Genomic DNA, 17,403 nt, shown 5'->3' with positions numbered 1-17,403 from the left:
TAAATTCTCACATCAAGGTCGAAGATCAGCTCTAATCCGATGTGAGATGTCACATCAATACCACGGACCGAATTCAATGTCCCATTCATTTCCCCTTTTTTCTATGAAGACCAGAAAATTTTTCGTAAATTACTTTCCCATAAACATGTTTTCCACGTCTTAGAGGTCCCAAAGGTCCTGAAAATAGTGAGACCGTGGCCACAACCCAAAAGGAGTTCACACAGTGTAAAACATCAGCAAGAGAATCCAAAGATTCAAGGCCACATATCTGTTTCTCCACTCTCTCATGTTTGGCAATGGCTGGTCAGTAGTACTATAAGGGGGCCAAAAATGATACAGGTTCAAAATGCATGGCCCATGGTTATCTTCTTAGTCCTACTGTCATGATATCTAACTTGAAATTTTTAGGAAAAATACAAAGTATCATTTGAAATGTACAATCACATTCTCTGCCTACCACCGGCATAATTAATCAATGTCAGAAAGAAGGGCATAGAGGGGAGAGGGATAAAATTTTTGTGGTGGATATGAGGGTGAGGCACTGGTTGGTGAAGGTGTTTCATAAATGAATCAGGAACTGAAGAATTAATGCCTGCAATAACTAGGCATAAATCCAGAGGAGTTTCATGGCAGAGGGACCATATCTAGTTTCAGCTTAAAAACCAAACTATTTTGGAGGAGATAGGTATGTATAGATGTGAGGGGGCGTGGGTGGGGGGCCCGAGTGAATGACAATGATGGAGCTTGTAGAGGCAACATTGTTTTTTGGGAATATTCAATAAGAGAATATGATTTCATCCATGATCCTTTCACCTAATCCATGCAGCCAAACTGACATACAATTATCTCAAAATCATTATAAAAAATAATTACATAAATAAAAATGAAGCAAAAAAGCCACATCCATACTAATAATTAATAGAGAAAAGAGCAAATTAATCTAATTTTAAAAAAAAATTGACATGAAGAATGGGGTTAAATTAATTGAAGATATGTTGAAAGGAGGCAGCTAAGAATGAAGTAGGTACTTGGTGATGGCCTGGTGGAGTTGGACATGTCCTGAGGTCATAGCTTTGAACTATGATTTGTTTTATCCTTTCACTCTCTTTGAATGGGCTAAGCTTTTGAGTTCCTTTTTAGAACTATTCAATGGCATACACTAAAGATTAATTTGATTATCTTCGGTATACGTGTATATAAATTATTTGATAAAGCTCAAAAGAGGTCTAGCTTTTTAGCAAAGGATTGTAGACTCTTAAATTTTAATAGTAATGTTAGGGTTTCAATTAAATTTTCTAACACTCCATTTTATAATAATTTTAGGAAACGTTTTTAATTTAAAAGGTGTTTTAAAAGAAAAATTAAATATTTGACAAAATTTCGAAAACACTTTTAAAAATCCAAAAAATTACTTGTAATGTTTTTTAGAAAAATATTTTATAGGTAATTCTTTTAAAAATACTTTTAAATAGAGTGTAAATAAGGTCAATTTTTTAGTAAAAAAATGAATTGAACTAATATAATCGGTTTTATACGTGATAGAAATCGAACCGACCAAATTTGGAATGAAACAACCGAAACCAAACTAAGTTTTTTAGGTTTGGTTTGATTCGATTTTTGTGAATCGGTTTTGATCAAACTTAATGGTCTTTTTGAGTCCTCAACCCATTTCTAGACTTGTGTTTATTTTGAACCTAAAGACCATTAATTTGAGTTTATGTAACGCTCTTAAGTCTAAATTGTGTTTAAAATTAATAAAAACCTATATTAAATATAATGTAATGTAAGAATAAATATAATCTCTATGATAAATTGAATAAATATTAAATATAATTTTTTTTCTCTTAATTTCAAATTTTATTTTGTTAAATAATTCAAAAAATCTAGTTTTTGTATTGATTACTTTTGAAATGAATTTTTTTTTTTAAGCATTTTTTAAAGTCTTCCTTAGTATTTTTCTTCACTTTTTTGGTGTCATTTGTAAATTTTAAAAAAAATATATATTTTTTCTTCTCTTTCTAGAAATCAAATATAAATTTAATAAAAATTGAAGAAAAAAAGTTATATTTGGTTCCAAAACAATATGAAAAAAAATATTAAAAGAAATAATTTTCTAGTTGTCTTATGAAAAATACTAAAACAAAACATATATAATAAAAATTAATTAAAATTTTATATATTTTAAAATTATTTAATTTTTATATTGAAAAATTAAAATAAGTGAAATGTGTTTAAAGTAGTATATAAAAATAATTTATTGATTTATTTTTTTTTCTTCTTTATTTTCTTCCTCTCAAATTTTTCCAGAACTACTCATAACATTAAAGTCTACTTGTTAATTGTTTTAAAAGATTGTTCTTTAATTTTTTGATAAAAAAAATATAGAAAAGCATGTTCCAGCAACCAGAAAGTTAATTTTTTATGATTATATTAAAACTAATAAGACAAATACGAAGAATAATTAAAAATAAAATATTATATAAAATTTATTTTTCAAAATATTTGAAAATAGAAAAACAAGTTGAAAACAAACTTTTATTTTAAAAAATATTTAAAAACTAATTTTAAAAAATGTTTATAAAAACTATTTTTTGAAAATAGTTTTTGAAAGCATTCTATGACTTGGCTTTATTTATTCTATCAATTTTATGAAGAACATGAATAAAAATAAAAACAAAATAATGAAAATTTAAATTTTTATTGAAAACTATGCCGCCCTACGTGGTCATTGTAATTTACTTCAATGATATTTCCGACTTCTTTTCATTGGCTAAATCTCTAAACAAGGGTGAGAGAAAAGGAAGTCAATTTCAAAAATATCAGAAGTTTTCGTTTTCACACAGACATTGTCACTGTTCATGTGATTTTCAAGCTCCACCAAGTAAATCCTCCCTGTTGTCTTTGCAGATTTTGGGTATCGTACTTCACCAATGACATCTTCCAATTTATATCAATTCCAACACGTGACTAGCAAACTAAATAGACAGCACACCACTTCCCACAATCCCCATGAGTGGTAGGTTTAAGCCAGAGTGTTTGATTGGCAGATACAAGTGGAAGAAGGGCAGAGCCCCCACCATCCTCCACTCCCCTCCCCTCCCCTCCCCTTGAACCCCCGGTTTGGTGCTCACTTTTTCTCTACCATCCTCCACTCTCTAATGCCCCTCATGGGTCCTACTATTAGCTATCGCGATATCTGATGTGAAATGTGAAATCGGATAAAAGAAAGAGTTTTAAATGTATGAATTGTCTCTTGTTTGGGGCTGATTTTGTGGTCTAGATCGAGTGAAGATTCATATATATGGATATGTGGGCATATGGGCTCCCATAACCTGGCCTAATATTGGGTGACAAATGACAATACTTGTGGCTTGGGATAAAAGGTGCCTTACCTTTGGGAGCGCTCTCAAATATTTGGGGCTGCCTTCTAATAAGAGCTTAGCTCTCAAATCTTTCTGTTATAGCCCTTTCCAGATTTGATTGGATGTAAAGTTTAGAGCAGTGTTGCCACTTTGGTTTCGTGGTCATGATTTCAATCTTTTGTAGTGTCTGTGTGTCTCCTCTCTAGCTACGTCAGAAATGGAAATAAATTAAAATAAAACAACTTCTACCTTCCTAGAGGACGGCTCAGTATGACCAAACCAAACATCAAGACCAAATCCACCAAGAACTTCCAACAAGGCTAGGGTACATAATGTTTGGCGAAAACCGCGTGCGATGAGGCTTCGAAGAAGACCAGGCATTCAAACTTTTCCTCCCATGGGGAGCTTACCAGTTACCGCTTTGCATGCCCAGTTCTCCATGTGGGTTGGTGAAACAAGTTCCACACCAAACACCACAGAACTTTTAACCAAACAAGGGAAAATTTGCTTGATTGGATAATCAGAATTTCAACCCAAGATTAGGATAGGGGAAGAATCAATGGTCTAAATATCTCGAAACCATGTTAGGTGGGTTGGCTAACACCTCCCTTTTGCCGTCACAAATTGGTTACCCAAAAATCTTTATCCAATTTAATGACATGACGGCTGATGGTCTCCTCACGTTTCATTTTTGGATCTGATTTTCCATGACTAAAGGACCTAAAACATGGGTAGTTTTTTTTCTCAGAAGTAAAACATGAAACATGATCAAATGCGTATGCCGCTTGATACATGAACATCTAGACAAGGGTATGTGCCAAATCGAAATGCCCGGCATAGGACAATTTCAACGTAGGGCCTCCCACCAAGTCAAAATTTTGGAAAAAGAAAAGGATACGTGTTCCAAATTATCACGAAATCAAACGGTAAGTATAAGAGAAGAGTAAGACACACCAAAATCTCATAAATATCTCGTGGGCTTGCGGCTTACCTACCCCCTCAGGAAAAAAAAAAAAGTGGTGGTTGGTGGGAGTGAGCATACGAATTGTGTAAGCTTAACAACCCCTCAAAATTTATCTTTTTCTATGATGGGAAAAATACAATGAAGCACTGAGCCTTTCAACGTCAGATTGCTCAGTCAATAAAAAATAAAATAAAACAAAATCTTAAATTTGCTTTGTACGAATTCTCAACAATTATTGCAACCAAATCAATGAGTGACACCCATGTAACATGTTGAGTATCCAACACAACAACATCGTGGAAAATTAATTTATTTTTTTTTCCTTTTTTTATAGGTTCAAAATTTCACTTGTATTTGTTTACTCTTCATTCGTTTAAGCTACTGTTTGGTTACAATTGTTTGAGAGCAAGACGAGGAATAAAGCATCCTTGGAAATCGTTCCTCGTTATAATATTGAGTAAGTTGAAGCATGTGGTGGCAGTAGATTCAGTCGTGGTTATCCCATTGATTGTGTTTTCTAGCAAAAGGACTGCCCTATAGCTTAATAATAAAGCTGAAGGGGTAGAGAAAGAAAATGGGACATGGAGGAGAAGGTCGGTAGGAAAAATAGCAAGATTCTTTGACAACATCCTACCAACAAGGCGCAATTACAAATAAGAATGGGGTTGGTAGCGTCTCCACCAACACCAAGAGGTGTGAGTGGATAAACAAAAGAGCGACAAACACCATGTTCATAAGTCAGACCAAAGTTTAATTTAATCCATTATTTTGTTTTATTTTTTGTTCTCAGTGGGTGTGATCCAATTATTTATCTATAATTTGATTATTAGTTTTAGTTTATTTTTCTTACATTTTTTTTCAAGGTGGGTTAGCTCAATCTTAAATTATTTTATAAAAAAATATAATTTTTTTTTTTTTTTTTTTTTTTTTTGCTAAACTCATATTTGTTCTCTTTAAGATGACATACTTCTGATTATATAGATATTGTTTACTCTAAACTCAAGGAGTTCTCATGACTTTAAATACATCTATAAGGTTAAAAGGAACCTATACATATATAATGTCAATAACTTTTTGTATAAATAAAATATTCCCGTTGTATTCATGAAATAATGAGGTCAAATGGATAAACACTCTTTATGAGGTTAAATAAATCCCTACATCAGGATTGATGATCGACTTTGATATCATTTGTAATTATTCACATTCAACCATATAGATATTGCTCATTGTAAACCCAAATGAGGTGTTCATAGATTTAAACACCTCTTATGAAATTAAACAAACTCCTACATTAAAATTGAGAATCAATTTTAATACCATTTGTAACGACCCACATCCAATCGTGTACATATTGTTCACTTTAAACCTAAATGAGATCTTCACAATTTTAAAACGCATCTTTAAAATTAAGAGAACTTTTATATATATATATATATATATATAATTTTTTTTCTTTTATTCTATTTGAGATATCACATTTGGTTAGTATCCTATCTACTTCAAAATTAATCAAATTAACTTTATTTATAGGTTCCTTGAAAGAAAAAGGTAAATTATTAAAGCCATTTATTAATACCTTCAGTACTTGCACCGAAATTTGCGTCCATTTTTTGACTCGCAATGAAGGTTGGCTAAAATTTGAAAAATGAACAAAGTCAAATAAATTCAACTCAACATACCCACAGAGAGTTAAAAAGACAAAAAAATATCCAGCTTCAAAAAACGAGTGATCCAAACAAATTTGGACTTCAGCTGAGCCTTATTTCATGAATTTGTGACTAAAAAACAAAATTACATTTTATTTTATTTTACTTTTTGTAAATTTTAGAAAATTATGAACATATTGTTATGCATAAAAATTAATGTTTGGTTGATAAGATAAGATATGTTTATCGTAAGATATCATATTCAATATATTATTTCTAATGAGATATAAAATTTTATGATAGAATCGGTAATTAGATATATTATATTATATTTATATTTAATTTTTAAAATAAATAAAAAATGAAATGAAATATATATTATTTGTGGTAATTAATTAAGATGAAAATTATATTATATTTCAATATACGTTATTAAAAAATATAAAATTTTTTTATATTTAATAGTATTTATGTTTAAACTATTTAAAATTTATAAATAATTATTTTAGTATATTATATATTTATTTTAGATAGTACATATATTAATATTTATTTTATAAATAATTTTTTAGTTCTTCTCTTTTAACCATAGATCTAATTTTAATGAAAATTTTTTATTTTGTAAAATAAGTAATATAAAATAATAATAATAATAAAAAATAATTTTATAACATATGGATATAACCAAACTGGTTAAATTATATCAGGAGCATTTAAGTAATTTTGTGGTATTTCGCACGGTCACGAGAAGGATGACGTCATGATTTCCGTCAAAATCCCTCCACCAACCCAACCCAAGGGGAGCAGGATTTTAGTGTGAAGGGAAGCGATACATGTTGGAAACGTGGCGTGATCTTAACGGATAAGGAGCATGAAGATCCAACGGCCATGTGCAGATTTCAACTAACCCCATTGGAAATAGGCATGCCCACCCAACACTCAAAACGATGGCACCCGCTCTATTTAAACACCCCAAAAGTGGGTGACCGGACTCAGGAAAATCTCAATCCCACACCCCTCATTGAAATTTTCCTATCTCTCCTCCCCTCCATTTTCCCTTACACTTTCCCCACCGCCAAACACAGCCACTCATCATCAAATGGAACTTTCAAATGGAAACCACTGCCACACAAATGGGAAGGCCTCCATTGAGAGCTTTTGCATGGGAGGCACTGGTACTAAAGCTGCTGCCGATCCCCTCAACTGGAACATGGCGGCGGAGTCCCTTAAGGGGAGTCACCTGGATGAGGTGAAGCGGATGGTGGAGGAGTACCGGAGGCAGGTGGTGCAGCTGGGCGGTGAGACGCTCACAATATCTCAGGTGGCCGCGGTGGCCTCCCGCGATACTGGGGTGACGGTGGAGCTGTCGGAGGGGGCGAGAGAGGGAGTAAAGGCCAGCAGTGACTGGGTCATGGACAGCATGAACAATGGTACAGACAGCTACGGCGTGACCACAGGTTTCGGTGCTACCTCTCACAGAAGAACCAAACAAGGCGGAGCCCTCCAAAAGGAGCTCATCAGGTAATTTCCGATATCTTTCACCGTTCCAACAATAATGCTAGCTTTAAATTTTATCCCAACTAATAATTCATCGTAAAATACTAAAAAATAAATAGAAATTATTCAAGAGCCTACGTTGTTTACCTACTACAGAGAAGCAGCACGAGGAGAATGAAAGGAAAAATCTCTCTTCTTTTTTTTTCTTTTTTCTTTTTTATTTATGCTAATAATTAATTATGATTAAAAGAGGATTAAATCCGGAAATTTCATTGGTGGACTCTTTCAATTTGGAGTAGGTGGGTACTTGGTGGCATAGCCACTTGATTTAGGTGGGCCCGAAGACGTGAATTTAATTTTTACCATGAAAAATAAGAGGGGGGTGACAACATGCTACCCCAAATAAGAAGGAAAATATTTTGCTTATAAAAATTATGGATTCAGTAGATTTTTATCCTGGCTTTTGGGTAGATATATAATAAATAGGACACGCTACTTTTGGGTGGCTTGTAAATAAAGCAAAAGGTCGATTTCAATAGCATTAAAGACCAAATTCAGTGTGTAATTTGAATGAAAAGGAAAAGAAATAAGAGGTTAAAAAAACGGTTAAAATATTTTAGGAAGTGACATATTGTCATTTGAAATGATAATGACTCATTCAGCTGCCATCCAACTAAGTGCTAAATGCGTCAGACTTTTATCCCAAAACTTGTGGCTTCAGAAACTGCGGACCGAAAAGAGAAAGATAATATTGGACTTGTTTTTGGTTCTCAAAAAAAATACATATATATTTTAAGAATAGTTTTTAAAAACTATTATATAATAAAACTTTATTTGAAAACCTAAAATTGTTTTTAACCTATTTTTAATATTTTTAAAAATAAATTTTATATTTGTGTAATTTTATTTTTAATTATTATATATTTGTATAATTAATTTTTAAAACAATTTTTTTAAAAATTATTTTCTGATAATAGAAAAAAAAATAAAAAGTAATTTCTGATTATCAAATATGTTTTTCGATTTTTTTATTTTAAAAAATATAAAATTATTCTTAAAATCGAGCCATTATTTATTTATTTTTTTGGATCAACTTATTGTGTGGAAAGTTATTTGCATTACTTCCCACGTAGTAAAACTTTCATATGCTAAGATGCTTGATATTTACTTCATCTTTTAATTAATTTCAAATAAGGGCTAAAATATGTATATATGATTGATTATTTTGTTGTTGTGCCAAATTTATTGTTGGGCCGGCCAAACTAACTCTAGCATGGCCGGCTCTGTCACTATACTATTAATAAATGGATTAATACTGGCCGCTTTTCTTGGCTTTGGGTCTGTTTAGAAGACAGTCTTGGATTGACCAAAATGGCCCTATTAAATTCCTAGCTGGCTCGAAAGTCATCCACGTGTCATTGTCTACTTAATAAATGTAGTGGACCCACCTACCAAATTATTAAATAGAGAAATATATATATATGGTAAGTGGTGGTAGTTGCCAAGATCAAATTGGTTTGGCAAGCCCAAACCTAAACCAAGCTGAGCCCAGCCCAAATTGGCATTTCCCCACCTGGGACATCAAGCCCATTCCCTGGAGCACTTTCTGATTCAAATGTTGATCATGTATTCATTTCAATGTTGCTAAGAATGTAGCTGATGGAATTTGATCATCCCAGGTTTTTGAATGCCGGAATTTTCGGAAACGGGACGGAATCTTGCCACACACTGCCTCACTCTGCAACAAGGGCATCCATGCTGGTGAGGATCAACACACTTCTTCAAGGATACTCGGGCATTAGATTTGAGATATTGGAGGCTATCACCAAGCTCATCAACCACAACATTACCCCTTGCTTGCCTCTCCGGGGCACCATCAGCGCATCCGGTGACCTTGTTCCTCTCTCCTACATTGCTGGGCTTTTACTTGGGAGGTCCAGTTGCAAGGCTGTCGGGCCCAATGGGGAGCCCCTCAGTGCTGAGGAGGCCTTCCGGGTTGCAGGAATCAAGGGTGGATTCTTTGAACTGCAGCCCAAGGAGGGGCTTGCTCTAGTCAATGGCACTGCTGTTGGGTCTGGCATGGCCTCCATGGTTCTCTTTGAAGCAAACATCCTTGCAGTCCTTTCGGAAGTTCTATCTGCACTCTTTGCTGAAGTCATGCAAGGAAAACCCGAATTTACAGACCACTTGACCCATAAATTGAAGCATCATCCCGGCCAAATTGAGGCTGCAGCTATTATGGAACACATTCTAGATGGAAGCTCTTACATTAAAGCAGCTCAGAAGTTGCATGAGATGGACCCTCTCCAGAAGCCTAAACAAGATCGATACGCCCTCCGAACATCTCCCCAGTGGCTTGGCCCCCAGATTGAAGTGATCAGAGCAGCAACGAAGTCCATTGAAAGGGAGATAAACTCGGTAAACGACAATCCCTTGATCGATGTTTCAAGGAATAAAGCTCTACATGGGGGCAATTTCCAAGGGACCCCAATTGGTGTTTCCATGGACAACACTAGGCTTGCCATTGCCTCCATCGGAAAGCTCATGTTTGCACAATTCTCCGAGCTTGTTAATGACTTCTACAACAATGGGTTGCCTTCAAATCTGTCGGGTGGCCGCAATCCAAGCTTGGACTACGGCTTCAAAGGTGCCGAGATTGCAATGGCCTCTTACTGCTCCGAGCTCCAGTTCCTTGCTAATCCTGTGACCAACCATGTCCAGAGCGCAGAGCAACACAACCAAGATGTGAACTCCTTGGGACTCATTTCTTCAAGAAAAACTGCTGAAGCCGTGGACATATTGAAGCTCATGTCCTCCACTTTCTTGATTGCCTTATCCCAAGCCATTGATCTGAGGCATTTGGAGGAGAATCTCAAGAACACAGTGAAGAACACAGTGAGCCAAGTGGCCAAGAGAGTCCTAACCATTGGCTTCAATGGTGAGCTTCACCCCTCCAGGTTCTGCGAAAAAGACTTGCTCAAAATTGTCGATAGAGAACACGTTTTCGCATACATTGATGATCCCTGCAGCTCCACCTATCCATTAATGCAGAAGCTAAGGCAAGTCCTAGTCGAGCATGCCCTGATCAATGGTGAAAGAGAGAAGAACTCTAGCACTTCCATTTTCCAAAAGATCGTAGCCTTCGAGGATGAGCTAAAAGCCCTTCTGCCCAAAGAAGTAGAGAGCACAAGAATAGACTACGAGAACGGAAATTCTGCCATTTCCAACAGAATCAAGGACTGCAGATCCTACCCTCTGTACAAGTTTGTGAGGGAAGAACTGGGAGCTAGTTTCCTTACAGGAGAGAAGACTACATCACCCGGTGAAGAGTGTGACAAGGTGTTCACAGCTATGTGTGCAGGGAAGCTCATTGATCCACTGCTGGATTGTTTGAAGGAGTGGAATGGAGCTCCTCTCCCAATCTGCTAGACACCCCTTTCCCTACACTTAATATTGTTTTTCATGGTTTTTCCCCTCAACATTTGTAATGGGGTTTACTGTTCATTTCTGTACTTGAAAACTGTGGTATCAAACATTCCGTTTCATGTTTGTGTTTTCATCTTCCTTTGTAATTTGACCAAATTCAGTTTTCAGTAATAAAATCAAAACAAAGAATTTTAGATATATGATAAAAGTCTATGAGTGGACTTTTGAAATATTAGATGAATCATCATAGATTTATAGATATATAAATATTGCGAAAATCTTCATTTGGCCAACCTCGAATCATATCGAGAGAAGCATCCCACCGACCCCACTTCGATTCGAAATGAGTAGTCATTTATTAGCGACTGCAGAAGTTGGTGACATGTTGATTTGTTCATCTACTGCTATCAATGCACAGGGTACACAAAATTAGCATAGATGTAGTTTTAATCATACGGGCCTGACAAAGAAGGGATGTCGGCTGGGGCTGGGCAAGTCTGAGAATTACCGGATAGGTGCATTAGATGGGATAATTATTAGGAATGATGGTGTCTTTTGATAATTTTTGTGGCTTAAATACCAAAGTCTTTTAAGTAAAACTTTTAACATCCAAATCATTTAAAACACTTCATTTGTTTTATTAAGATATTTATAATACATGTGTCTCGCATTTATTGTTATTATTCACGTTAAAATTTTAAATCAAAATTTTGGGTTTTACGGCTACAATTATTAAATATAATGATAATATAATTTATTATTTAAATTTACTATTTAAAATAAAAACACTTCTAAAAAATATTTTCAAAATAACATTTAATGTATTTTTTTGGCATTTTTTTTTATTTTTATTCTAAATTTTAATTTTATTAAGAAAAAAACAAGTTTTATAATTATATAATAAAATGATGATTTTTTCATATATATATTTATTTTAAATTGATAAATTATATTTTTGTATTAAATTCAAGGAAAATAAAATGCTTAATTTTTCATTTGGATTATTTAAAAAAAAAAAAAGAAAATGATGGAGAATGTTTAATCAATTTTTATTTTTTGTAATAAAATAATTTTTAAAAATTTAAATGATTTTTCTATCTTTTTTTTTCCTTTTGCATAGTGTTTTTTTTTATTTTAAAATTTCATATTTATTTATTTTTTTCTCGTTACATTGAGTGGATGATGTTAATACATTTAATGTGTTGAATATTAATGAGGTATAAAAAGTGATCTTTAAGATTATTACCTTTATTATAAAATACAGGTACAACAAAAATATATTATAATTATAATATAAATACACTTATATTACAATACATTACAATAAAACCTAATTGAGAAAATTTTGAATTTTTTTATAAAAGTAATAATTTTGTATGGTCATACAATATTTCATAACATACTTATATTATAAATCATTTCTAAAACCAAATGAAATACTAATTTGAATTTACAAGACTTGTAATTTTTTTTAATATACAAAATTATTAAATAATTTTAATGCACGATATGAATGATGTTAATATATTGACACGATGTGTTAATATCAATAGGGTATGAATAAACATTTGTAATAAAATATGAGTACGATATAAATGCATTATACTTACAATATAAATATACTAACGTTACAATATATTACAACATAATTTAATTTATTTATTTTTTAATTTTTTTCACTTGCTATATTACCTAATGAATAGTTGCATGTTATTCTATTGAATAATTGTGTGTTATTCAATTAAATATTTATATATTATTCAATTGATGAGTGCTCGTGAGAAATAATTATTCATTCTATTATGGTAACAAAGCTTTTAATTGTATGTTCCATATATAAAACGAAATAATAACCTTAAGATGTGGTTTTTGATTATGAGATATTGATTTTTTATTTTTTATTTTTACCAGGTTCTTTAAAAAATCTCAAATTTTTTGAAAAAAAAAATTAACAAATTTTTAAACAATTAATTGATTGTTCAAAAGTGAACAATTTTTTTGGAGCCTAAGAAATGTACTATTGATTGTACTTATTATCATGCATGGCCTTGCATTATTGACAATCTCAAATTTATTTATAGATAATATAGAAAACATATCTAAGGGTAAAATTGTCTCATAGAAATTCTTGAGATAAGTGACCCTTCCTAGTAATTATCACATCCAACCCACCATATCCGGTAATTCTCCCTAAATTATATGACCCTTACACTTAACGATATTTCTGGGAGCACAACAAGAGGAATGGAAGCCACTCCTAAATCCATTAGTTTTTTTTTTAATTAATTTCAATTATTATATTAATGTAGTAATAATTTATATAGTGGGTTATTTAATTAAAAAGAGCATTGAAAATTACAAATTTGACAGAATCACCTTGAGTTGGAGGATCAGCTAGTCCAACTTCTTGAGCAGCCGACATATTGAACAACGAACATTTGATTGAATTCCTTGCCTCACCCTGAGATGAGAGGGAAGGTCGATTTTACTCGAATCCTGGACCTGATATTTAATCCTACACCGATGAATGGTACGATGAGAGATATTTTTCTTTTGTAATTTTTTCATCAATGTTAGCCCAGTCGAGGCTTGTCCATGCCCAATCCCAATGGACAAACCTTTGATTTGCCCCTAGCTCTATAATCCACCCATCTTCCCCAATCCTTGAAAGCTCATTCTCTTAAGATCTACGAGCAACCAAGCCCTTTTTCTCAACTCGAGGATAAAAAGCTAAAATAAGATTATATGTGTAACTTTTAGTTGGAGTTGAGTTTGGATGCCTAAGTAAGGTTGACTCGACCCAATCCAACAAAAAGAGAGATGAGGGAATAGTTTCTTGGAGTTGAAACTGCCCCTATATATATATATATATATATATATATATATATATATATATATATATATATAAATAAAAATGAAAGGTTGAAAAAATATCAAGAAAGTTTTCTCTCTTAATTTTTTTTTTTTTTTTTTTTTACTTCTTTTAAAAGAAGGTTATGATATTTGTGTTATATAAAATAGAGTGGTTCTCAAAATTTTGTAGTCCATTCACAACTTGGGGTAGAGAATTTATCGATGAAACAACTAATCTGGATTTTAGATATTTCATAAGATAATCCGAAGCCTTTTTTTTTTTTTTTCTGAACTTTTAATATATAAAAGTTTTTTTTTTTCCAAATATGTGTATTATTAATATAATTTTTAATCAAATATTTCTTACATAATTTAAATTCTTTATAGTTCCAAAATTTAATTTTGATAATTTATTATTATATTTATATTTGTCTATGTGTATATTCCTTTTGTTAAAAGTATGGCTCATTTGTAAAATTTGTTGGTCCACACTAGTATGACTAATAAATAAGATTTAATAACCTACAAGTTTCATTAGAAAGTTATTTTCTTCTAAACTTTTATTTTGATGGAAAGTAAGTTATAATGAATAAGGAAATTCATCCACTCTCTAACTATAGAAGTTATAAAATCATCATAATCATCATTAATGTTGTAGAATAATAAAGTGGAAGGAGAACAAAACGAAAAAGAGAAATAATAAATTTTTAGGAGAAGAAAACAAGAAAGATAAAATAAAGTGTTGAAAGAAAACTCAATGAATTTTTATTAGAGGTCTCCCCTTTTGTAAAGAGTCACAAAGAGATATATATCCTCATAGATGAATATTGACAAGTTACTACAATACTACAAATTCTCATATTTTATAATAATTAAATGATGTTAATTATTATTAATTAAAAATTAAGAGAATTAAAATAGAGAAATCAATTTTCCATATTCCAATCTTTAAAGTTTTAAATTTCAAATAATGTTTTAATTATGGACCAAGAATACTTGATAAAAAAAGAGATATTAATTAATCAAAAGTCCGACTTATTGCCTAGTTTGTATTGTAAATATGCAACTAGGACCAAATAGAAAAACTTAAATTATTTAATTTCAATTTGTTGAAAAGGGAAAAAGAGAGATAATACCTATCCTAAAATATTAATCCAAATTGCCCATGATTTGCAATAACCAAGAAGTGGCAATTGAAACAATAATGAATTCTTAGAATACATAGAATCTGAGGAACGGTTTCTCCTTATGAATTGTTTGAGAAACTTAATTATATTTGTATTTGTAAAATTCACGAGATTAAAAAATTGTATGGTTTTTTTACATAAATAATTAGTAATAAATTATGAAAGAGAAAAGTTTAAAAATTTAAATAAGAGTTAATCAATTTTGAAAACTTCTACGTTAGCAAATTAGATTTTTCTTATAAGACTACAATAGTAATAAAAATATGGGGCATTTGTCAACTTTTTTTATTCAAACAATGTCCCATATCTTTACTCTTTAATTCCAAAAATACCTCTCACCAATTTCTTTATTATGAACTATATATATATATATATATAATCGTCTAATCAACAATTAAGAATTGTTTCTTCACTCTTCACTCTTCAAATTTCTTTTAACTTTGTGTCTTTGAAGAGAATTATGAGGTTGATGTAAATTGTTACGCTAAATTTCAATTAAGTTATATTTGGTGAGTTATTGTTTAGTGTTCTTGATGATTTTGCTTAAATGTTTGTGTTACTTGTGAAGTGTTATTTGATTACGTTATTTAATTCTATTTCTATTATTTTGAGCTTTTTAATATTGGGATAACTTTTGGATCATTGGTGCATGTTTTTTACTAACTTGAGGAAGCTAGATCTATGCAATGGAAGCCAAATTGAATGTTAAAAACAAAACTATAGATCCAGGGCTCAAAAAACATACTTATGATTTAGATGTTCCTAAATTAAGATTCCAATTGAAGAAGACTAATGTTTGTGTTGCTTATGGAGTATAATTTGATTACATTATTGAAGGCTCTTTACCAACTTAGGGAAGTTCGATCTATGCAATGGAAGCCAAATTGACTATTAAAAACAAAATTGTAGATTTAAGGCTCTAAAAACATACCTATGATTAAAATGTTTTTAGATTAAGATTCTGATCAAAGAAGACAATCTTGTTTACCATGATGATATTTCTCCCTATCATTCGTTCTCTAATATTTGATACTTGTGTAGGATGACTACATAACTTTCTTGAGGAAGAGGAGAGTGAAAGCTCTCTAAAAAACAATAGTTAAGAGTGTGTCTAACTCTAAAACCCTAACGGGGTATATATAGACCTCTTTGTGGGTTTAAGTAATTCGAGTCCATTTTAAGTTTAGGTCACTTAATGTACAACACTAGGATCTAATTAATTAATTAATCTTATCAGGTTTAAATTAATTAATTAGACATGTCCATAAGCAAAAAATAATTAATTTAAAATTTTGTGCAACCTTGCATTTTTATCAAAATGCTCTTATGTACATAAATGTTTAATTCTCTATAAAACCTACAAACTTTCTACTAACAAAGAATATAAGCTCAAGTAGGGACATTGGGATTCATAGGAAAATAATGGCTTCCTTAGAATTCATATTTGAAGTTGATGTAACATTCCATTATGTCATAACTATTTCATATAATGGCATTTAGCTTCATTTATATAATGTCACTAAATAAATCTAGTCATAACTATTTTATATTGTCATTAACTATTTCTTGAAAATAATGGATTCCAATAGATCATTTATTAAATTTTGGAATAATATAGGTTAAGAACATAATACTTGAGAAAATAAAATTAAGAGAACAAAGTTCCCTTTCGAAAAATTATTTTAAAGGATTTAAAAATATTTCTTTAAAATTATTTTATAAGAATCCTTATAAAATAAAAAGTTTTCCTTCTTGGATAAAGTCCTTTTTAGATTTTTATATTTCAAGTTTTTGGAAATTTTCTTATTACACTAATCCTCAATTATAACAATAAGTTTTCGGTTTAAGGTGAGGGTAAACTTAGATGCTCGTTTAATTCATCAAAGCTTAGTTTGACTAAGGGGGGAGAACTTTTGTAGTGGTGTTCATCATAGAGTCACAAATTTTGTAAGCATGAAGCTTAACTCAAATTAGTCCTTGGTGTCTTGAGAAGGGACATGGGCACAGAGTGAAAATTCTATGGTGTGATATCTATACAAAATAGTGTTATAAGGGAAAATGCATAAAATAAAAAAATAAAAAATAAAAACCTTGAACCTTAACTATTTTTTGTTTGTTTGATTTCCTAATTTTTCAACCCCATTCCTCAAAAATTCACAACTAAAAATACCAAAAAACCTCCCTCAATTTTCTTTTTGAGCTAGTTTTTCAACCACTTCCTTTGGATTTGACTACTCAATACTTACTAGACATTATAAATTTAAAGCCTTTGCATTTGGGGATTGGTTAATAATGAAAATACAATTTTGAGATGCAAACAATTAACCAACATCTAATTTACTCCATCTTGGGTGTTTACCTTAGATTGAATTAGCAAAAACCGAACAAAAAGGTAGCATTTAGAGAGTCACTAAATGAGTGTAGGATCGAGAGCTTAATGCTACACAAAGTGCTCCTAGCATTGG

General features: G+C 31.5%; 1 protein-coding gene across 1 annotated transcript; it reads left to right on the top strand.

Moving 5' to 3' along the window:
• Positions 1-6,971: 6,971 nt before the first annotated feature.
• LOC117928585 (phenylalanine ammonia-lyase G1) lies at positions 6,972-11,096 on the top strand. The gene is made up of 2 exons (XM_034848504.1): positions 6,972-7,496; positions 9,152-11,096. The coding sequence occupies exons 1-2, from the start codon at positions 7,075-7,077 to the stop codon at positions 10,899-10,901; spliced, it is 2,172 nt and encodes a 723-aa protein (XP_034704395.1). The 5' UTR covers positions 6,972-7,074; the 3' UTR covers positions 10,902-11,096.
• The last annotated feature ends 6,307 nt before the right edge of the window (positions 11,097-17,403 follow it).

The sequence above is a fragment of the Vitis riparia genome, chromosome 13 (assembly GCF_004353265.1).
Source record: "Vitis riparia cultivar Riparia Gloire de Montpellier isolate 1030 chromosome 13, EGFV_Vit.rip_1.0, whole genome shotgun sequence".
NCBI lineage: Eukaryota > Viridiplantae > Streptophyta > Magnoliopsida > Vitales > Vitaceae > Vitis > Vitis riparia.
The sequence above is the reverse complement of the archived record's forward strand: the minus strand, read 5'-3'. Positions and strand labels throughout refer to the sequence as shown.

Coding starts and splice junctions, on each gene's coding strand:
- LOC117928585 (XM_034848504.1), top strand. CDS start 7,075: ATGGAACTTTCAAATGGAAACCACTGCCACACAAATGGGAAGGCCTCC. Junction 7,497..9,151: donor CTCCAAAAGGAGCTCATCAG/GTAATTTCCGAT, acceptor TGATCATCCCAG/GTTTTTGAATGCCGGAATTT.